This window comes from Coregonus lavaretus (assembly GCF_964263955.1).
Source record: "Coregonus lavaretus genome assembly, chromosome: 6".
Lineage (NCBI taxonomy): Eukaryota > Metazoa > Chordata > Actinopteri > Salmoniformes > Salmonidae > Coregonus > Coregonus lavaretus.
The window spans coordinates 3957518-3981642 of NC_139993.1; the positions used below are offsets into that span (position 1 = coordinate 3957518).

Here is a 24125-nt window from a genome sequence, read left to right on the forward strand (position 1 = left end):
TTAATTGTATATTCTTTTTTGTATCGTTGAAAGAGTTTTATTTGCCTACTGTGACCTACGGTTTGTACATAGTCAGCGTATGTCCTCTGTAGAGAATCTAGATGTACTGTATGCTGTACAGCCAGTCAATGCAATTTCCAGCTTCCAGCTTTCATACAATTGCACACTCCTCTGTGTAGAAAGCTGGTACCCACAAAAGATTAACTCAGGTCTGATGTTTTTCTTAGTCCACTGAAAACCCCTTATTCTAAAGAGCTTGCTAGTTATACCCTACTCCCTACAAAGTGCACTACTTTTAACCAGAGCCCTATGTGGGCTATATAGGGAATTGGGTGCCATTTGAGAGACAGTCCCAGTGTTCCCCAGTCACACGTAGCGTCCACTGGACTTGATCTCCGGACACAGCCAGGCCTCCAGGTCCTCTATCTTCATGGACTCTTTCCGACTGGTCAGACTGGCGGCGCGTGTGATCTTGGTCAGCGTCTCCTCGTAGGGCGGCGGCAGGTAGACCATGACGAACACACTGTCCGACATGTCAGAGCTGGTGCTGGTGTGGCGTTCGCGTTGGCCGGTGAGCGAGGAGAGGAACTCAGCGCTGCTCTCGGCGTCCTGGAGGTCCAGGGCGATGATTTGGGCCAGGCTGAGCTTGGGAGAGGAGCACCTCCAGTAGGCCAGGAGTACCAGGAGGCCCAGAATGAGGAGGGAGGCGACGGGGAGGACCACATAGAGGAGCAGCTCTGACCTCCCCTCCTGGTCGAGGTTCAGCTCATTCCAGTTGTAGCCCTGGTGGTTTTGGAGGGGAAAGGGTTAATAAACCACATCATTCAAAGGACAGAAAAAAGATTCCCATAAAATACATTCAGGACTATGTTAAAGATATGAAATCTGAAAATCAGTAATGGGTTTTGCCTCAAAACGGCAATGTTCCACTGGATCAGTGTTGATCCTCTTCCATCTTCTCAAAACTGAACATACATGGTTGTGAAATCAAGATATCCTACAGAGGCTCAATAGAGCTTATGCCATTTGATATTGCCTGAGTGTTCTATTCCCCTGTTGACACAATCAGTGTCCCAAATTCACCCGACCAATCGGTTTCAGTGCTCAGATAATGCTGATCCTCATCTGGATGACTGACTAAAGACCCGTCAACATCACTCCGCTCTGCTGAAAGTCCCGAAAAGCTTTCCTTTGCCATTTCCCTGACATGAACTGCACTCACAAGCTCTCATCATAGTCGTGATATCCAAGACTATTCCAAGAGGCTAAGGCACTCAACTAACAACAACAAGAGTGTGTAGCCTGCAGAAGTCTGTGTAGCCACAGGCTGGCCCAAGTACCTTGGACAGCGCTCCTCCAGTGAGGAAAAATAAAAGATAATATAAAATAAAAAATAATACACCTAAAAAAGTAGTGTTCAGAATAATTTTCGGTCAGTTCTTTAGATTGTTAAGCCAGTATGCCACCTACCTCCTCCCAGGTGTAAAGCAAAAAAGTCAACTCAAAAACTGCTGCAGCTCTCCAGGACTCAGGTTGCCTACCTCCTGGGCCTACCAAAAAGTTACATCTCTGGGTCTCACAGTAGTCTACATGTAAAGACTACTGCTGAATCAGACTCACTCAGTAACAACAAGCTGATGATCCCTTACCTGTAACTGTCTCTCTACCGTGGGGGGAGAAGGTGACCCAGTCACCCAATCGATGGACCCTCTGCCGGCTGGCCCAAACTTTATCCAGCTGCTGTCCAGTAGCGTTCGCATGCTGCCGTGGTGTCGTTGTAGGCAAACGGCTAAACTGAGTAGCAGAACTCGAGACAAACACGTCCGACTACTAAGCGCTTATCCAGAGCGACTTACAGTTAGTGAGTGCATACATTTTTCATACTGGCCCCCCGTGGGAAACGAACCCACAACTGAGCTACAGGGGACACTTACTTGCATCGAGTCATTCGCCATCGTTTTTCTAGCAGGCTTTGTGTGGTCGTGTTCCAGTGATGAAGCCGTTCTAGACCAGACCAACTAGACTGGACACATGCGATTGCCCGGCGAGTCCTCACAATGGTCTTCTCCACAAATGTAGGCAGGTAGATTGTCAAGTCATCCAAATTTCGCGCAAATATGCGCTCTGTCCAAAAACTCACCACTATATTCTCTGAGATAAATTAACTTTTAAAAACAATTCTCAGTCAATGGTCAAAGATAATCCAATTGTTGTGTCGCCTCAATGCACCACTGCCCAAAGAAGCTGGTGATCCCAAACTGTTTGTCTAGTTTCAACAAAAGGTTCGTTCAACAAATACAAAATGTTCCCGGGTGTGTCTTTAAAATATCAGCAGGGTAAAAGCCTAAAACAAAACTGTTTGATTCAGTTCATTGTTATTTTCTTTGGAGGCTAGCTATCAACAGCTAGAGCACAAGGGGAACAAACGGCACGACTCCCTCCCTATCCGCATAACAGACTCCGAAGAGGGATAGAGATCCATTGCTAACATACAACGCTACAGAGGCAAAAAAACTGTAACATCCGTGAAACATGAACAAGCGTCAGTCTCCCGGTATCACATTACACAAAAGCCTTCTTTTAATCCGCTTTGAGCCATTTTGCGTTACAAACGGACTACCTTATATTACCGAATGACCGAAGAGTGTCACCGGTAAAAGCGTTGTTGTTTGCTCTTCGTTTGGTTTTGGAGGGCAGAGGAATATCGCCTTGTCTGTCCGCGCATTGCCGATGATGGCTTGAGCGGGAGGCTACACTTTTTTTTTCTGGTGGAGCTGCGCGCGGTTGCGCTGGCGCAATGTGTATGGTAGGTAGCAGGAGCGCGCCCAATGTATCATGTGACCATGTCCAGACCATGGATTTGTCATTTCCATCTTCTCCTAATGAACAAACTGTTGCTTATCTCTTTCCCCTATTCCAGATTTGCAATTTCGCCACACACAAAACAACTGCTATTGTTATTACTCTGCTTACAAGTAATAATGTGCCCATACAATCACAACCACAAGATTGTAAATGGAGTACAGTTACAGTAGAATAAAAAGTATATAACTGTACAGCATTTAATATCAGAAATCTACAAGTTAAACTCATTATCTAATATTGAAAGCAAGCCCAAATATATAGTGGATACATACTAGCCTACATTAAGCAAATGCCACTTTTCTAAAGTCTACAAGCCATTAGGTCAATACATAACAATAGTACCAAAGACTAACTGAGGTACAGTGTTGTGCAGAAGAGAGAGACAAAGACAGAGACACACACGAGAGAGAGAGAGAGAGAGAGAGAGAGAGAGAGAGAGAGAGAGAGAGAGAGAGAGAGAGAGAGAGAGAGAGAGAGAGAGAGAGAGAAAGAGAGAGAGAGAGAGACTATGCACTCTATTGGGCAGCAGGTAGCCTAGTGGTTAAGAGCGTTGGGCCAATGACCTAAAGGTTGCTGGTTCGATTTCCCGAGCCGGCAAGGTGGGAAAATATGCCGTTCTGCCCTTGAGCAAGGCAGTTAACCCCCAACAACAACTGCTCCCTGGGAGCCATGGACGTCGATTAAGGCAGCCCCCCGCACCTCTCTTGGGTTAAATGCGGAAGACACATTTCGGTTGAATGCATTCAGCTGTGCAACTGACTAGGTATCCCCTTTCCCTATTGACCTCCTTATCCCTACATAAGCAGAAACTCAAACTATAGCTGAAAAAAACGAAAACAAATCGCAGGGCATGCAAATGGGAGATTTGCTTACCGAGAATTTGATACTGCCAGAGGTAGACTGAGACGGAAGAGCAAAGGAGCACCTGGTCATAGGTGCTGTTAGGTGAAACACATCACACAAAGGCTGTGAAAATGCACACCAGAAACAGCCTGCTTACATCTGATAGCAGTAATGAGCAGGCTAAATAAACATAGCCTACATACACATCATCAAGTCTTTCATCCTATTTCCTTGTGGGGTATAGGGCAGGAGTTTATTTGATTTTACCTTGTTCCGTTTCCAGGCTTTTGCTTGCTGGAGTATATTATGGGGAATACATCTGCAATATACTGCTAATAATGTTAAACTTTATTGAAAAATACTTTTGGAAATAGTAGTATAGATCATGTTCTTGCCTTTGACAGTTTATCAGAATAGAGTTTTTCCTGGTCAGGTCCTGCATGACAGGCTGTGTTTGCACAGGCAGTCCAATTATGATCGTTTGCCCAATTCTTGGAAAAAGAGCTGATCTGATTGGTCAAAATACCAATTAGTGGAAAAGATCAGAATTGGGCTGCCTGTGTAAACGCAGCCATAGACCTTGTTTTGACCTCCATAATCTCTGCAACCCAGAACCAAATCTTGCGTGAGTGCCGGGCCAGCTACTCGATTAGGTTCCGGTAGGGAGAGGTTAAGATATTGGACTGGTGCGAGCGAGTGGTGAAAGCAGGATGGACTTTGGTAGCCGTCATAAGAGACTATGACCTCCACAACCCTGAAGCTATTACATTTGAATGATCTAAACTGTCAAAGGCAAGAATATGATCTATTATTTTTTGTACATTTCCAGAAGTATTTTTCCCTCTCGATTAACATTATTAGCAGTATATTGCAGATGTATTCCCTCAGAAACACAAATTGAGAAAATACTCAAATGTAACTCTTATTGTGTCAATACCAATACAGTTAAGAGTGTTAAAGCCTAGATTAACTATAATGACTGGCATAGTGAACTCATAATGACTGGCACAGTGAACTCATAATATTGATGCAGTACACACATCAATTTGCACTTAATAATTTGTAGTCTACAGTAGGCCTGTTAAAAACAAAAAAAGAGGTTCAAAATAGATGCAAGTACATGTTTATTGAATGAAATAGGTCCGGGCCGGGCTATGGGAGGAATCATCATGTTTTTATTTTTATTTTATTTTTGGGGGGGGGGGGGGGGGGGGGGGGGGGTGTAGTCATGCCAGTTTCATCATCAGCCACGTCGTCTTGGTCCGCTTCCTTGGCCCTTTCAGCCAAGAGCTCCTTGGTGAGGGTGATGTCACTACTACCTCCTGGCTCCAAAATGGCCGTCAGAGCTCCAATCTTCAGCATGGTCATCTATGACGTGTGCGATGGTGTCTGCCATGCAACAGATGGCTCCCTCGCCACAATAGCGTGGGGGTATGGTTGGAATCATCAAATGGGTTGTGAGTTGACTCTGGGTTTGTGGAGAGGAGGCAAGTGCACTGAAGTGCTCTAAGTGGGTATACCCACACAACTACTTTTTGCCGCTTCTCTTTTTGCAGGGGAAGCAAAATAGTTTTGCCAGGGCAGCTGTAATCCTCAGGAGGAGAGATCGTTTTTTCCCCGGCTCATCAGCCACGGTATCTGAACAGGTGACAGAGAACATGGCATGACATCATTAGGACAAACCGTGAAAAAAACTTTTGCAATGGAAAACAAAAACACCTTTTTTTTTGTTCAAGGAAGTTCCTCCCTGTGTCACGCCCTGGCTCTGGGGACTATGTTAGGTTGAGCCAGGGTGTGTAAGTCTATGTTTTGTATATCTATGTTGGCCTGAGTGACTCCCAATCAGAGGCAACGAGTGTCAGCTGGTTGTCTCTGATTGGGAGCCATATTTAACTATCGGTCTTTTCACTTTGTGTTGTGGTTTCTTGTTCCTTTTGGTTTGTGTGTATCGAAGGACTTCACGTTTCGTTCGTTGTTTTGATCGGGTGATCTGTTTAATAAATAATATGTACGCATTCAACGCTGCGCATTGGTCCTCCTCCTTAAGCGAACGTGACAGAAGAAACCACCAAGACAGGACCAAGCAGCGTGAAGAGGAGAGTGGATGGACCTGGGATCAGTGGAGTAGGAGTCTCAACTGGGCCCAGCCAAGCGAAGAGCAGAAAGGTTGGACTTTGAAGCAGTGGAGTGAGAGTCTGGCGAGAACTAGGGAGGCCTGGTCCACGGGGAGGAGAGAACCCCAGAAAATTTTTAGGGGGGGCTCACGACGTGGACGACGGGGCAGCCGGAGGCCGCGATGGAGCGGTCCAGCGGGTGTGCAGAGGAGGCCGCCAGGTTAAGGGGGCCACTGGTCACAGAGGAGAGGGAAAGTGTGGAGGCACGGCGAGAGGTACTGGGGTTTATTACCAGTCCGGTCCGGCCCGTTCCTGATCCCTGCATAGGGCCAGTGGCATGTGTCCCCAGTACGGTTCGGCCTGTTCCTGCCTCTCGCACCGAGCCTGTGGTGCGCGTCGTCAGCCCTGTCCGGCCCGTTCCTGCTCTCCGTACCAAGTCGGTGGTGCGCGTCGCCAGCCCGGTCCGGCCCATTCCTGCTCTCCGCACCAAGTCTGTGGTGCGCGTCGCCAGCCCAGTCCGGTCCATCCAAGCTTCCCGCACCAAGCCAGTGGTGTGCGTCGTCAGTCCGGCACGGCCCGTTCCTGCTCTCCGCACCAAGTCTGTGGTGCGCGTCGCCAGCCCAGTCCGGCCCATCCAAGCTTCCCGCACCAAGCCAGTGGTGTGCGTCGTCAGTCCGGCACAGCCCGTGCCTGCTCTCCGCACCAAGTCTATGGTGCGTTTCGTCAGCCCTGTCTGGCCCGTTCCTGCTCTCCGCACCAAGTCTGTGGTGCGCGTCGCCAGCCCAGTCCGGCCCATCCAAGCTCCCCGCACCAGGCCAGTGGTGCGCGTCGTCAGCCCGGTCCGGCTCATTCCTGCTCCCCGCACCAAGTCAGGGGTGCGCTTCGTCAGCCCGGTCCGGCCCGTTCCTCCTCCACGCATCAAGCCAGGGGTGTGCGTCGTCAGTCCAGCACAACCCGTGCCTGGGTCATGTCCGGAGCCGGATCCGCCGCCGAGGCGGAGTGCCCACCCGGTCCCTCCCCTGTTGTGGTTGTTTGGCGCGGCCGGAGTCCGCGCCTTTGGGGGGGGGTACTGTCACGCCCTGGCTCTGGGGACTATGTTAGGTTGAGCCAGGGTGTGTAAGTCTATGTTTTGTATATCTATGTTGGCCTGAGTGACTCCCAATCAGAGGCAACGAGTGTCAGCTGGTTGTCTCTGATTGGGAGCCATATTTAACTATCGGTCTTTTCACTTTGTGTTGTGGTTTCTTGTTCCTTTTGGTTTGTGTGTATCGAAGGACTTCACGTTTCGTTCGTTGTTTTGATCGGGTGATCTGTTTAATAAATAATATGTACGCATTCAACGCTGCGCATTGGTCCTCCTCCTTAAGCGAACGTGACACCCTGTTACTTCCGTTTAATGAATAAGACCCTGATAACTTCATCATAGTCTCTTCCCCTAACATTACAATGTGGTGAAATAATATAATTTTGTTGAAGACAAATAGACATGTGGACTGACAGAAGGGAGGACTTACCATCAGTGCCAAGGGGAGACACCTTGTTCTTCTTCAGGGTCTTCTTGCGACCTCGCTTCTCCTCTCCTGACTTCCTCACTCCTTCCTTCACAGCCTCATCCTTCACTGTCTTCTTAGTAGAGAGACAAACAGATATGAGTTGGTGCCTCACAATCAAACAGCCCCAATAACTAAACAACATACTGGTTAATGGTAGACTCCTTACCTGTGTGGAGGTGCTGTCCACAAGGTCTGCGGAGAGGGAGCTGCTGCTGGCCTTCTCCAAGCTAGCGGAGTCACATTTCTTGTTGTCGTCGATCGCAGCCACCTCCTCTTGGACCTCTTCTAGGGTTTCCCCCTGGGCCAAGAGTTCCTCTGTGAGGGTGATGTCACTCTTTGAGGAGCTTGAGGAGGTGCGTGACCTCCCACTACCAAGGCTCCTCCTCGCTCCAAAATGGCCGTCAGAACTCCAGTCCTGGGCGTAGTCGCCTATGACGTGCGCGATGGTATCTGCCATGCAACAGACGGCTACCTCGCCACCATAGCGTGCGGCACGCAGTTGAGCCTGGTTGGAATCCAACCTTTTAGCCGCAGCCTTCACGATGGCCTTCATTGCATCTTCCCCCCTGAATTGTATGCTCTCCTCCAGGCTGAAGAGGACAGAGATGTCAGCATACTTCAGGGCATGCTGGACCTCCACAAAGAGATTCTTCATCAGCCTGAAGGGGTCGTTGGCCATCATGGCCAGGGGGAACTCTGAGGCCTCCAGTCGGCGCATGATGCCCTGGAGGATAAGCTTCAGGGTCTGGGGGCTCATGACGGTGTCCCTGGGAGTGCTGCGAAAGGAGATGTCCTCCTCGATGAGGATCTCACCCGGAAGGAGAGAGGGAATCTTCCCCAGGAGGCCCTGCCTGGCCTCAGTGGGGGTCAGGGAGCTGGTACTCACCTCAGAGACATCAGCTCCCCCGACCTCTTCTTCCAAGGTCTGGGCAGGAGCTGCCCATGCTGCCTGAGTGGTCGTCAGGAATCCCGCACCCATGGAGGTGCTGGGGACCACCTCATCTTCATCCAGACAGGGGTTGAACTCCAGGGTCTGTGCAGGAGCTGCCCGTGCTGCCTTGGTTGAGGTGGAGGGCTCTGAGTGTAAGACAGTCATGACACTCGTGACCAACTCCTCTTCTTCCTCTGATGAAGAAGGACACTGAGTGTAAGGGAACCTGTCCCTGGCACCAGAATCCAATCCTAAGAAAACACACTAATACTCTGAACTGATTCAAAGCCACATCCATGTATAGCACTATGCAGTATCTAGTACATTTACTATAATGATAATACACTGGTTATTACACTGGTTATAACAGGGTTAATACTGGTCATATTGGTAAAACAGGTTATAAATGGACCTTTCTGGATGATGACACTGGCCCTGTAATTGTCGTTGCAGGTCCTGTTCAGCATCTTTTCCACCCAGGTGGTCAGGATCTGGCAGACGTCCTCTAGTCAAATCAACATTTATTTAAAATGTATATATAGATATATCATTATTATTTTTTATAGATGATTTTCTTCACAAAATTAGTGAACTAGGCCTTTATGACTCCTGTATGAGCGGAGAAAATGACTTGTCAGCAGAGCGGAGAAAAATACTCCCTCCCCCCATCGACAGCACCCCCACCCCAAAACATCTTGGTCACATTGTAAATGGCAATAACAATAATAACAAGGGAGCAAAAGGAGACAAGACTACATAATAACTAACCTAGTGCCCTCTTGTCTTGATCAGAGAGTGAGGTGGAGGCCTGGGGGGTCAGGATCAGGGAGCTGCCCCTCTCCTCCTCCCCAACCCCATGAGACAAGCTGGAGTCGCTGTCCCACAAATCCTCCTCGCTGGATGTGGGGGTGCTGGGAGGCTGGGTCTGCTCCATGTCCCATGTGCTGGTCTGCCAAATCTCCCCTGCCCTCTCCCTGAACAGGGCAAAGACATTGAGGGACCCCTCACTGAGGGCTTTATGGACATCCCTTCTCTTGGCCCTCCTCACTGGCCCCAGTTCTCTCACACTGACACTGGAGTGGGGTGTGTCTCTCTGGAGATAAACCCTCTCCATCTCCACTGCCTGATGACAGAGGTCGAACCGTCTCGATCCCTGTGAGGACCCAGAGCTTCTGTTGGAGCAGGACACACTTGGATGTTCCAGAGATAGTGGCTGAGCATCCACACACTCTACCAGCTCTGGCATGTTGGACCGGCTCGATCCCTGTGATGACCCAGAGCAACTCCCACTCCGGCTTTTGTTGCCTCTTCCGGACCTCGTGTGGTGGATCCGTCTGGCGGCCTCCTGGGCACTCTCACAGGCGTCCCTAAACAGCTCTGAGAAGATACTGGAGAGCCTCTCTTCGGTCAGAGCGATGCCTGGATTGGTGGTCTCCAGGTCATTCATACCAGAGGAGAAGAGGTCCTCCTGGGCATTCCTCAGGATATTACTCACAACCATGTCTGCTGTACCCTGAAGCTCCTTGTCTGTCTCAGAATTGGGCGTGGGGGGCTGCCCGCCCCTGAGCCTCCCCTTTGGCTCAGAGCTCCGCCGGTGGAACGTCTCCGAGACGATCTTCAGCACCCCTGACCCCCGGAAGGAGCAGTTGGATGATTCTGGACTGGAGATCCTGAGCAGAGCTATCGCTGGCAGGAGGAACGCATAGGACATGTCCTCCAGGTCCTCTATGGTCACATTCTTAGAAAGAAATACGGAAAACAACCATTTTTAAATGACAGCATTTCCTCTTAGTCTTTAAGTTACACGTTTTTGTTGTTGTTAGCATGATTAGTCGGTAAAGAAGTAGAAATGGGGTAAAGAAGAAAAAATGGGGGACTTACCATTTGTTTGAGGAACTTCCTGATGCGCTTTCTCTGACTGGAAAACAAACAAACACCAGGAATCATTGGTTAGTAGACTGGCAACTAGATTCAATTTTTTCTACTGCACATAACACGGTTCAGAGCAGAACTCACGGGTGAGACTTCAGGAAGTCCTCTAGAGAAGACGCCTCCTCTACGTTCTCAGGTGTCATCACACGGGGTGTGTCCGCCAGAGAAGTGGCATCGGAGGTGACATCACTCTCTGGGGTCTCTGGGGTAAGGGGGTCATCAACAGATGGAGATGAGTTCATTCTCACCTCATCCTCAGGTGTCATGGGGCCTGGTGGCACTGAAAGAGAAGAGAATCAGAATTACCACTGAACAAGCTCGTAACCATGGCAACGATTCTATTGAATAACCACTGTGTCACCAACACCCACCTGTTGTCTCCACCTTCGTCACTTTAGTGTTCTTGATAGCTGGCAGGACACCTAAAGAAAGAGCTGCTTCTCACGCTCTCTTAGTAGTAGTTCTCGCGCTAGGCTAGCCTGCAGACAGACTAAATCAGTTGAGACGGGACCGAGCGTCAGATATAGACGCCAAGGGAAAGAGAGGAGGCTGGAGACGGAGAGAGATTGAGAACCGTACTTGTCAAGTCCTGGACTGACCTTGGGACCGGAACGTCCATGGCGCTGCACATGAGCTCTTCACAAGCATTCAGAGGATTGGGGAAAGTGGGGTAGGTGTCGCTTAGTTAGCTAATAGCTAACTATCCTCAATTCATGAAAATACTGGCTCAGAAAGTTGTAACTTGTAAAGTGTTCAATTAATACACAACACACAAGAAACCCGTGTCTTATAGTGCAGTTGCTAGCTAGCTGACAAGCTAAAGCTAGCTAACTAATGAAGGATTTCGAGGAGGTGTCAACCTAAGCAAACTCACCAGAAAGCCAGGTCACATAGGAAGAAAGCATGGAACGGGGGGAGACGAAAAATAATCCTGAATCATCACCAGACACAGGTGACTTTCTGTCAAAATGCATAGGTAGCTTAATAATTATGTAGACGAAAAACGTGCTAACTCTGCTAGTCAAACTCAAATCAGCAAATTATTTCCCGCAATTTCTCAGAAAATGTGGAGCATTTAGAGGATCGTGCTTTGGCGCCCTCATGTGGCGATCAAAGGGACAGCACAGGGGATGCGGCTTGGAAGTCCACGTCCTCATGCTATGACATCAACATGATGGATCAGAAGCTCAGACCCATTGAACAGCAACTCCAGTACCTGCTGAATAAGGCGGATGAGTTTCAGGCACATATTTTATACAGGTAACGTTAGAGTCAGTTAGGAAAGTTGTTAATGTAGTCTAAGATAATGATAGGTAAAGGTTAGGTGAGTCAATGATTAGTGCACCTAAACTATACAATTGCATCTAGTGGTGTTTCAAGTTATTGTTTATTATTTATCAAAAGGATTAAAGTAATACATAATGAATCCCTGTCCTGTGACATAACCATGTGTGTGTGTTGTCTGCAGACGTGACAATCTGCAAAAGGAAAACTTTGCTTGTGTGGTGCCTACTTTCCTGCGGACCTGTCAGCCCTACTTCACTTACCTGGAGTCGACCGCTCGCAGCTCCCTGCCCCAGCGCACGCCTCTGCCCGTGTACATCCGCTCACGAGTAAGAGCCTTTCGAAACACAATCCTACTCACCTGAATCCGGGTAGGACAAAACTGTCCCTCTTTATTGACAAGTGTTGCTGAATCGCCTCTCTATCCTCAATTCATGCACCTTGGTTGGAAAGTGAGGTAGCGGCAGTGATCCCTTCCCTTTGCACTGTTTATTGATATTAAATGTATTCTACACTTCACACAAACATAAATATCTCTGTGAATCAACTCTGGTCAAGAATAAAGGCTTATGAGAGGTTTGAGAAATAATAGAGAAAAATCAAGAGATGCTGTAAACTGAGAGTGGTGTGTATTGAGTAATTGTGTGTATTTGTCTGTCTGTCTGTCTGTATTTATGTGTTTGTCCATCTCTCCAGTTGTTAGACTTCTCCCAGCAGCTGTGTGCGAGGCTGGAGCAGCTGGTCTTGACCTACACCTCCTTTGACTTTCTCTCTCTGGAGGAGGCTGAGCCGGCCAGGTGCTGTGCTTACCAGAAGAGGCTGGTGGGAGGAGCTATAGGACGGCCTCATTGTAATGTCTGGAGTAGAGTAAATGGAGTCAAACATGTGGTTTTCATATGTTTGATGTGTTTGATACCATTTAATTTATTCCATTCCAGCCATTACAATGAGCCCGTCCTCATAGCACCTCCCACCAGCCTCCTCTGGTACTTACACCATAACATCTGAAGGCAGTGAGCCACTAAACACACACATAGGCACATACAGACGCATAGCGCCGCTGTCGGGTGAAAACCTCATCTCCAAAACAGACACTTTTCAGGAAATTTAAAAAAAAACTCCCATATTAGACTATTTTTAACGAACTTACAATTTCGAAATTTCAGAAGCTATTTTGAATATATTTTCTACAACTACTCTTGGCGGGTCTGACTTAGAATATGTGGACAACTACAAATACCTAGGTGTCTGGTTAGACCGTAAATTCTCCTTCCAGACTCATATTAAGCATCTCCAATCCAATGTTAAATCTAGAATCGACTTCTTATTTCACAACAAAGCCTCCTTCACTCATGCTGCCAAACATGCCCTCGTAAAACTGACTATCCTACCGATCCTTGACTTCGGCGATGTCATTTACAAAATAGCCTCCAACACTCTACTCAGCAAATTTGATGTAGTCTATCACAGTCCCATCCGTTTTGTCACCAAAGCCCCATATACTACCCACCATTGTGACCTGTACGCTTTCGTTGGTTGGCCCTCACTACATATTCGTCGCCAATCCCACTGGCTCCAGGTCATCAATCCCAGCCTTATCTGAAGTCATTGGTCACCATAGCAACACCCACCCGTGGTATGCGCTCCAGCAGGTATATCACCCCTCCTTTGGCCACCATTCCTTCCAGTTCTCTGCTGCTAATGACTGGAAAGAACTGCAAAAATCTCTGAAGCTGGAGACTCTTATCTCCCTCACTAACTTTAAGCATCAGTTGTCAGAGCAGCTTACCGATCACTGCACCTGTACACAACCCATCTGTAATTAGCCCACCCAACTACCTCATCCCCATATTGTTATTTATTTTGCACCGCAGTATCTCTATTTGTACATCATCTTCTGCACATCTATCACTCCAGTGTTAATACTAAATTGTAATTATTTTGCACTATGGCCTATTTATTGCCTTACCTCCATAACTTATTACATTTGCAAACACTGTATATAGATTTTCTATTGTGTTATTGACTGTATGTTTTGTTTATCTCATGTGTAACTCTGTGTTGTTGTTGTTTTTATCGCACTACTTTGCTTTATCTTGGCCAGGTCGCAGTTGTAAATGAGAACTTGTTCTAAACTGGCCTACCTGGTTAAATAAAGGTTAAATAAAAAAATGAAATAAAATGTTTAATTCATATTCATTAAAGATATTTAGTCAAGACTTGAAAAGTGCCATTTATTTCAAATGATAATTATTCAGTGTCTGCAACCCTCAAGAACCAGGGTGAGTCTGGGTCCCCCTTTAACTGGGCAAACACAACTTGCATATCGTCATAGACTAGGCCTAAACGTTAATCTTTTAACCTTGCTTGAATAAAACAATGCATTTTTAATAGTGAGAAAGAGTTGCGCTTTTCCTTTTAGATTATGATTAAGGTTTTTGGTTGCACCTCGACTCAACGTTGGTTGAGCGCCCTCCACTTTTTCGTCAAATAATACATCTAAAAAAAATGTCATAGGTAAATTATTAAAAGCATTAAAATTGGGATTGGGATGTTTCCCACTTATTTATACAACCTACTCCACAAAGTTTAGAGAAATGTTCTGAAATTAATTAAGAATTAAACAGAAGAAAATCAGAATTGAAGGCAACTATAATGCAAAGAATTTAATGGTATATGGTTCAATCCTGTTTCTGGTCTAATGAATAGTTAATATTGTTCCTCCTCTTCCTTGTGGCAAGCGCAGCAGCACACTGCCCTCCAAAGCCTGCAAAAAAAACGCCGGACTGCCCCTTTCCTCGCCCTGCATGGAACATCCAGGGTCACGTCCTTGGTGACGTGTGGGGTGACGTCCGGGGTGACCACAGCAACATCCTCTGGAAAAGGACAAAAGCGGGACAGAACGTAAATAAATGCAAACCGTAGGTTCTAAACACTGGCCAGTTGAATGGGATCTTTTATTTCAGCTCATGAAACATGGGACCAACACTTTACATGTTATCATGACAAATGGCACCTGTCAGAGTGCTTTCTATAAGTCTTACTCACCTGCTTGGATGGCAGATGGCAGAGTGGCGGAGACGGCCACCATGAGAGGCTTTTCTTCAAGTGTGACGTCCACAACCTCCAAGAGTGAAGAAGCCGGGTATGCATTTGTGTTAGGGGAGAGGTCCAAAACCTCCAGCTGAGAACAAGCCGGGTCTGCCTCTGTGTTAGGGGTGATGTCCACAACCTTCAGGTGGGTAGAAGCCGGGTCTGCCTCTGTGTAAGGTGTGATGTCCACAACTTCCAAGTGGGAAGAGACAGGTTCTACCTCTATATTAGGGGTGACTTCCACAACCTCCAGCTGGGAATAAGCCGGGTCTGCCTCTGTGTCAAAAGTGATGTCCACAACAACTAGGTGGAAAGAAGCCAGGTCTGCCTCTGTGTTAGGGGTGATGTCCGCAACCTCTAGGTGGATAGAAGCCGGGTCTGCCTCTGTGTAAAGGGTGATGTCCACAACCTCCAGGTGAGAAGAAGCCCGGTCTGCATCTCTGTGTTAGGGGGGATGTCCATAAGCTCCAGGTGGGAAGAAGCCGGGTCTGCCTCTGTGTTAGGGGGGATGTCCACAACCTCCAGGTGAGAAGAAGCCCGGTCTGCCTCTGTGTTAGGGGGGATGTCCATAAGCTCCAGGTGGGAAGAAGCCGGGTCTGCCTCTGTGTTAGGGGTGGTTTCCACAACCTTCTGATAGGAAGAAGCCGGGTCTAACTCTGTGTTAGGGGTGATGTCCACAACCTCCAGGTGCGAAGAAGCCAGGTCTGCATCTGTGTTTGGGGTGACAATTAAAATCCTGATTGGCTTTACTACTACAAGGCACCAGGATGTCATGACAAAAGGCATCTGTCAGAGTGCTCTCTATGAGTGCTACTCACCTGCTTGGATGTCAGCTGGTAGTGTGGCGGAGACGGCCACCACTAGGACAGGGGGAACTCGCAGGGTGTCTGCAGTAGGCTGGAAGTAGCTTTTCACCTCGTCCGCCACAAAGGCACAGACAGAGCTCATAAAAAAAGGGGTTGTGAGGTCATCCAGGGAGAAGGACTGGCTGATTCTCCCGAGGATCGACCTCACAGAGTCAAAAGCAGCAGCCCGGGAGAAAGGGGTTTGAGGAGAAGAGGCCTTCAACGTGTTGGAGAGCTTCTCCCCTACGGCCACCACCATACTCACAGCCATCCCGCTTAGGAGGATGGGGTGATCTGAATGGCCTTCCTCTGGCTGAAGCCACAGGGCCAGAAGGATCCTGGGCACCACCTCCACCACCACCTGGGATGGGCTGAGCAGGTTGCTACAGGGCTTATTGGACAGCTTGTCCAGAATGCTCCTCACAGCTCTCTCCACGATGCTGTGGACCTTAGGGTCGCTGAAATCAACAAAAAGCAGCAGAGAAAGCTAAACGATGTGCAATGTTCACACAGAGAACACTGCCCTAGTTTCTTTCTGCATAGCTCCAGATGTGTAGATGAATGGAGCAAGCTGTATGCAGGGCAGTACATGGAACTCACATGTCAGCGCCAGCTGGAGAGGTGGGGTGCATAGAGCGGCGGAGCTTGCAGACAGCCTTGTGCTCCATGTCTATCATTTTTAGGCAGGTGTTTACTTCCCAGGTCTGCCGTAGGAAACAGGAAGTCCCATTAGTGTAATTTCACAACAGATATATTCTGCTGTACTGACTAGTTGTTGAAAGGCTAGAAAGGAGCTCACTGACTGATAGTCTAAGTCTCTAACTCTCATTCTCTTACCAGCCGAGCGAGTTCGTTCCCCTCCTCCAGGGTTTCCTTCCACACCCTTCAAATAAAACACAAAGCATTTCAACTTTCCTGGCTTCCTATTTTTTGTTGTTTATTTTACCCACACCTCCTGGAGTGCTGCTGGTGACAGAGAATGGCAGTGAAGGTGAGAGCTGACGTGGTACTCACCTCTCCCTAAGGGATTTTTTGCCCTGAGACACCAGCCAGTCGCCATGTGCTCCATGGTGACATGGGGCGAGACCTGGCCTCGACTCTGGAGCAGCAGATAGTGGACCATGAGCTTCTTCTGCAAGATGAGGTAAGGTGTGAGACCGTGCCACTAAAGACCATATAATGTGCTTTCAGAAGGGCTTCTCGCAACATTTCACAACTGCTCATGTCTCACAATTTGCAAGTGATCTTATGACCATCTTCTCTAAACTATCTTGAAATAAAACTCTTGTTTTGGGATTAAATCTCTCTCTTTTTTTCAGTGGTTACTGTTTTTGTGGGATGAATCTTACCTGTTTATTGTAATATACTTCCTCCCAGCAGGCCTGCAGAGTCTGAAAATAAAGGCTGCTTCTACAGAATTCCTTTGAAGATAATTAAAACAATTATGCTTTATTAGGTACATTATGCACAGGCATTTACAGTATGCCAAAAGGAATATCTCCTAAGATTACCTTAGTGGGACCATAAGTGAACTCAGGAATGCTCCCAACCCTATCCATGGTCAGAGGGGGACGAAATGCAGCGCTATAAATATACGGGATGCTCTAGAGATAACAGGAATTACTTAAAGTCGCGAATGATCAATGCCTGTGGAGTCGTCCAATATGCTGCACTGAGAATTGAGTTGTAGGCGATATTTGGTTATGTTTGGCGCAACATACATGTTTACATTCTATTGCCATGGAGAAATTGAGTTTCTAGAACCTGTTTTCTTCTATGTCTTTATTTCGTGAAAGATTAAGCTCTTTATTTTGTCATAATGTGTATATGAGGACGTTGGAGCCCGTTCCGATTCATGACGCGGTTATCCAGGTGCATGTTACATAGACCTACTAATCCAACCTTGGCTTACAAGTTAAATTAAATGAGTATATATGCCTATACAAATCTATTGACCACATCCATTTAACCCACCCGTTGTCCTAGGGTCAAAATGACCCGCCACTGTGTTGAACCAACTTTATTTAATTTTTATATTTTTGGGATCATTTGTGAGAAGGAGGCAGTGAGACTTTAAAGAAAGTATCACTGCCTCCTTCTCACAAATGATCCGAAAAATATAACAATTAAATAAAGTTGGTTCAACACAGTGGCGGGTCATTTTGACCCTAGGACAACGGGAGGGTTAAATCAATGATTGTCAATTGAAAATGTGGTTGTTGTGTTATCTTGTTGTGCGTGTCAGGGGTCCTCTTCAGACCCGTCGCCAGACCTCAGTCTTAAGGGGGGCATATGAAATGCATGGGAGGGCAGGGCACAATTATTATTAGCCTACAGTACGTATATTTATAATAATCTTATACTCTATTTGCGCAACACCTAATCATCACATTAAACATAACCAATAGCAATATGACCAGGTAGCCTATAGCCTACACCACATTACATAGAAGCAATGTTATGAGTATCCATAAAACACTTGACTATACAACATATTAGATGTAACACCAGAAGCATCTCTCAAACATTGCATTTTAAAGCAGTCAACAGAGGGATATGCATTGCCATGAGACACACACACACACACACACATATACACACACACACACAGAGACTTTGAACCTACCGGTACTTTGAGTGGAGGCAGCGCTGTCCTCTCTCCAGTCCCTCCTGTCAGTACAGCGGGAGGCGGCGTTTCTCCGAGCAGAACCTCCTCATCAAAGTATCCTTCCACTCGGACTTAAACTTGTGAGTGAGGTCCTTTTCAAAAGCAAGCTGAATCAGCTGGGCCTTGCGTCTGTGCAGCATACTGCGCCGATGCTCTGAGAAGACGCTTTTGAGCGTGGAAAATGAGTTTTCACACATTGCTGTGGAAGCTCCTAAGGTTAGGGCAAGTGTGTAGGCTGTGAAAACAGTCGACATAGCCTGGAGTCAACAGTTGAATGTGCTGAGGATGTTGGCTATTGTCCATTTTCCATCTTCGGGGGGAACCGGGGTGTCAGTTATTTTCTTCACCAGGCACTAATGAGCCACAGTATATTCAGATGCAACCACATCAGTTCCAGCTAATACCAGGAGAGGGGTTACCTTTGATGGGTCCAGGAAATTATCCTCGGCCTCTGGGTTCAAAGCAGCCAGTGCGCCAATGAGCTCGCTACTGCGCTCTCCAAAACGCGCATTCATCTCTCCTTGCACAGCATCGACAACACTGTAAAACAATCTCATGAACTCAGTCTTTTCATCTATGTCACTTTGTGGCTGACCAACTGTTTCTTCAACTGCAAATCCGCGGAGGTTCTTATTAATTGTGCGTATTCTCTTGATTGGACCAGGGTCGGTCACCGACACAGCCTCGGTGGCCGATGCTGGAGGAGCGCAGAGATCCCACAGTGCAGAAAACTCGTTTTCTGCGCGCATTGTCTTCACGCAGTCAGAAGCGATGTTCACAAGTGTCACCGCAGTGAACAAGTCCATATTTTCGGCCTGTAGTAGTCTGTTAGGCGGCTCGAAAAGTGACAACAGTTTCATAACAAGGTGCGCAATGAAAAGAAAACTGCGCTGCGTAATGGCACGAAGCAGCCCAGGAGCCTCGACGCGCACCTCCGCTCCAAGGCCTCGTGTGTTTTCCACCTCGGTCAGTAATGTGGATATGTCGTGTAAACTCTTCACCACAACTTTGACCGTTGCCAAGTGGCCAGTCCATCTCTGGTTCAAGAGACGTTTCAGGGTATCGCCTTTGTACAGAATAGCCACGGTTGGCTTCCTGATGAAGTTGTACAGCATGTTGCATACTCCAAAATAATCATCGACAGCTGCTTCACTGGACATGGCATGAATCACAACCAGATGAAGTTGGTGATTAAAGCAGTGAATATATGGTATGTTACGATCCAGCTTGTTTTGGAGCAATTTCTGCACACCACCATGCCTGCCAGACATGAGTGATGCGCCATCATAAACTTGACTCAGGATTTTGTCCGTGCTGAGTCCGGCGCTGGTGAGCTCATCAATGATGACACCTGTCAGAGCCTCTGCATCACTTTTCTCAGATGTGGTATTACCAAGAGGCGCTCACACAGACCATAGTTTTTGTCAACAAAACGCACAACTACAGATATGTTTTCTTGGCTTAAAGGATCCCGTGTGCCATCCACTTTAATTAAATACCAGCTATCGCCGACATGTCTCACTATCTCCTCTGTCACGAGTTTGCTCATCATTTCGAGAATCTCGTTTTGTATCTGTGGGCTGGTATAGCGTGCATTCTGTGGGATTGTTTTTGTAATCCGTGTCAGTTCAGGATCTTTGCGCATGGTGTACTCAAAGAGAGACAAAAACAGCCCCATTGAGCTATTATCATCTAGTACACTGGCAAAACCAGCATTATCTCCACGTAACGGCAATTGATTCACCACTAAAAACTCCAGCATATAAATTACCGCTGACATGTAGTATCTGTTGCGAGCCAGTTGCTCTAAATTTAAGAGTGGAAATCTCTTTTCCTGTCTCTCTACGTCAGGGGTGTCAAACTCATTTTAGCTCAGGGGCCACATGGAGGAAAATCTATTCCCAAGTGGGCCGGACCGGTAAAATCATGGTATATTTAACTTAAAAACAACAACTTCAGATTGTTTTCTTTGTTTTAATACTATCAACATAAAACATAAAGCTGGAGCCTGAGGACAGTGTGTCCAAAATAGTACAAGCACAACATCACTATTAATCATAAAACACCTGAAGTTTATTTGAAAATTCTAAAGAAAAAGAACACACAAACACACAATGCCTCAGTGATTCACATAACTGTTTCACAGATCACAGAACTATATCAGGGTGTCATTTCTCAGGCAGAAATGTAGATACAAATAATGAAATCCTGTTCCCCAAACAAGTGCAAGAACCACAGAGTCAAGAATAGGTTAAATATACAAATAAAATAAAATCAATTAAAAACAATAGCACATCAACATAAAAACATATCAACATAAAGCTGGAGCCTGAGGACAGTGTGTCCAAAAGCACAACATCACTATTAATCATAAAACACCTCAAGTTATTTGAAATTCTGAGGACAAACAACACACAATGCCTCAGTGATTCACAGAAGTATATCACAGATCACAGAACTATATCAGGGTGTCTCATGCAGCACTTTAAGTGGGGTTGCATAGTTTATTTGACTCCTGATACCTGGCATCTTTTAGCTTTCACCAGCGCATCAATATCAGGCGTCACATCCTGAGTGGCAGCCAACTTCAGGATGTGATTCAAGTGCTTGTGCGTGAGCCTTGAGCGCAGCTTTGTTTTATTTATGCTCATTACAGAGAACTTGCTCACAAAGATATGTGGTTCCAAACATGCACAACAGTTTTGCAGCGAGGGCTGTCAAGTTGGGGTAACCTGGCAAGAGATTCTGATAAAATGTGTCCAAGCCAGCTGCGGCAAATTTGCCCTTCAAATCCGAGTCACACTGCAAGTCTATTATTTCAAGTTGGATGCTGACGGGCAGATCAGAGGGATTCACGGTGAATGGCGAACAAAAAACTTTGAAGTCTTTCTCCAGTTCACCAAAAATCTGAAAGCGTTGCTCAAACTCCCTTAACAGTCCCGTTATTTTATCTTTGAACCGCTTCATGTCTGCCACATGTTGGGTCGCGCACACATTTTTCAGACAGGGGAAGTGAGCTGCATCACCACCGGCGAGTTGCGTCTCCCACAATGACAGCTTCAACTTGAAAGAACGTATGCTGTCATAATACTGCGTGGCAACTTTGTTGCGCCCTTGCAGCTGTTTGTTCAAGTTATTCAGGTGCTCTGTAACATCCACCATAAATGCAAGGTCCTGCATCCATTCTGCGGAATTAAATTCTAACACTGGTTTGCCCTTTTCTTCCATGAACTGTTCAATTTCTTCTCGTAAATCAAAGAAACGCCTCAGCACAGCACCTCGGCTTAACCATCTTACCTCAGTGTGGTATGGCAGGCCATAGATGTGGTCTTTCTCTCTGAGAAGGCTGTCAAACTGACGGTGATTCAGGCTTCTGGATCGGATGAAATTAACAGTTTGGATGACCACCTTCATGACGTTATCCATCTTTAATGACTTGCAACACAAAGCCTCCTGGTGAAAAATACAGTGAAAAGTCCAAAAATCACGTCCTCCATTTGCAGATTGCACTTTCTCTCTGAACTTTGTCACAACGCCTGCTTTTTTCCCGATAATTGAGGGCGCACCATCTGTAGCCAGGCTGACAGCGCGGGACCAGTCCACTCCGACACTGTCCAGCGCGCCGACGAGTGCAGTGAAAATATCAGCTGCTGTCGTTGTATCTGTCATCGGCACCAACTCCACGAACTCCTCGGTGACGGTCAATGTGTTATCAAGTCCGCGGATGAAAATGGCCAGTTGTGCAACATCTGTAATGTCCGTGCTTTCATCAATTGCAACCGAAAACGCAATAAATTACTTTACTTTTTGCTTCAACTGTGTCACGATCGTTGAATGGAGTAGACCAAGGCGCAGCGTGATGAGCGAACATATTATATTTATTTAATGAATGCACGAACAATAAACAAAACAATAAACGATAACGTGACGTCCTAGGTTTAACACAACCAACACGGAACAAACCACAAGGAACAAGATCCCACAAACACTAAGGGAAAACAGACTGTTTAAATATGGCTCCCAATCAGAGACAACCAGCAACAGCTGACACTCGTTGCCTCTGATTGGGAACCACTCTGGCCAACATAGAAATACAAGAACTAGACAGTGAACATAGAACAAAACACATAGAAACTACACACCCTGGCTCAACATATAGAGTCCCCAGAGCCAGGGTGTGACAGTACCCCCCCCCAAAGGCGCGGACTGCGACCGCGCCTCAACATAAACCAAACAGGGGAGGGCTGGGTGGGCATTCCTCCTCGGAGGCGGTTCCGGCTCCGGGCTTGCCCACCACCTTCCAATAATCCCCCCGTAGCGCCCCTGGTCCGGTCTGGCCCCGCTGGCTGGAGCTGGACTGGACATCGTAGGAGCGGATTGCTTCAGCTCCGGTGTGGAGCAGCTGACCGGTACCTGACCAGGCACCGGTGACCCAGGCACGGGTTGTGCCGGACTGACGACTCACACCCCTGGCTTGGTGCGTGGAGCAGAAACGGGCCGGACCGGGCTGACGATGCACACCCCTGGCTTGGTGCGTGGAGCAGCAACGGGCCGGACCGGGCTGACGATGCGCACCCCTGGCTTGGTGCGTGGAGCAGCTACGGGCCGGACCGGGCTGACGATGCGCACCCCTGGCTTGGTGCGTGGAGCAGCAACGGGCCGGACCGGGCTGACGATGCGCACCCCTGGCTTGGTGCGTGGAGCAGCTACGGGCCGGACCGGGCTGACGATGCGCACCCCTGGCTTGGTGCGTGGAGCAGCTACGGGCCGGACCGGGCTGACGATGCGCACCCCTGGCTTGGTGCGTGGAGCCGGAACGGGCCTTACCGGGCTGACGATGCGCACCCCTGGCTTGGTGCGTGGAGCAGGAACGGGCCGGACCAGACTGACGACTCGCACCCCTGGCTTGGTGCGTGGAGCAGGAACGGGCCGGACCGGGCTGACGACTCGCACCCCTGGCTTGGTGCGTGGAGCAGGAACGGGCCGGACCGGGCTGGCGACGCGCACCGTAGGCTTGGTGCGAGTGGCAGGAACACGCCGGGCCGGGCTGGTGACGCGCACCGTAGGCTTGGTGCGAGTGGCAGGAACAGGCCGGGCCGGGCTGGCGACGTGCACCGTAGGCTTGGTGCGAGTGGCAGGAACAGGCCGGGCCGGGCTGGCGCCGCGCACCATTAGCTTGGTGCGGGGAGCAGGAACAGGCCGGGCTGGATTGGCGACGCGCACCGTTAGCTTGGTGCGGGGAGCAGGAACAGGCCGGGCTGGGCTGGCGACGCGCACCGTAGGCTTGGTGCGGGGAGCAGGAACAGGCCGGGCTGGGCTGGCGACGCGCACTGTAGGCTTGTTGCGAGGAGCAGGAACAGACCGAGCCGGGCTGGCGACGTGCACCGTAGGCTTGGTGCGAGTGGCAGGAACAACCGGGCCGGGCTGGCGACGCGCACCGTAGGCTTGGTGCGAGTGGCAGGAACAGGCCGGGCCGGGCTGGCGACGCGCACCATTACCTTGGTGCTGGGAGCAGGAACAGACCGGACCGTACTGGGGACACACACCACTGGCCCTACGCAGGGATCTGGAACGGGCCGGACCGGACTGGTAACACACCCCAGTACCTCTCGCCGTGCCTCTACACCTTCCTTCCCCTCTTTGACCAGTGGCCCCCGTAACCTGGCGGCCTCCTCTGCCAACCTCCCAATTCGCCCTGTGGCAGCCTCCTGCTGCCCAGTCGCCCATGCCGTGTGCCCCCCCCTAAAAAATGTTTGGGGTTGCCTCTCGTCCGTCCGACGACGACACTGTTGACGCCGTTGCTCCTCTCTCGCCAGGGCCTTAATCTTAGCCCATGGCCCTTTTCCCCCGAGCATGTCCTCCCAGGACCACACTTTGCCCACCTGGGCCATCGCCAACCTCTCCAGCTCCTTTCCCGGCGCTTCCTCCCATGTCCAGGCTGCCTGCTCCTGGACACGCTGCTTGGTCCTGGTATGGTGGGATCTTCTGTCACGATCG

The 24125-nt window shown here is 48.5% G+C and overlaps 1 protein-coding gene across 1 annotated transcript; it reads right to left on the minus strand.

Moving 5' to 3' along the window:
- Nucleotides 1-250: 250 nt before the first annotated feature.
- On the minus strand, nt 251-1817 carry LOC311130594 (small integral membrane protein 28-like). The gene is made up of 2 exons (XM_084163376.1): nt 1650-1817; nt 251-783 (listed from the first exon to the last, which is right to left on the minus strand). Exons 1-2 carry the CDS (start codon nt 1758-1760, stop codon nt 367-369), a joined length of 528 nt encoding a protein of 175 aa, XP_084019502.1. The 5' UTR covers nt 1761-1817; the 3' UTR covers nt 251-366.
- Between the last annotated feature and the right edge of the window lie 22308 nt (nt 1818-24125).

Bases quoted from the DNA above. Each gene is read 5' to 3' on its own strand.
- LOC311130594 (XM_084163376.1), bottom strand. From the start codon at position 1,760: ATGCGAACGCTACTGGACAGCAGCTGGATAAAGTTTGGGCCAGCCGGC. The intron at 784-1,649 runs GTAAGGGATCAT...CAAAACCACCAG, and splicing joins CGGTAGAGAGACAGTTACAG to GGCTACAACTGGAATGAGCT.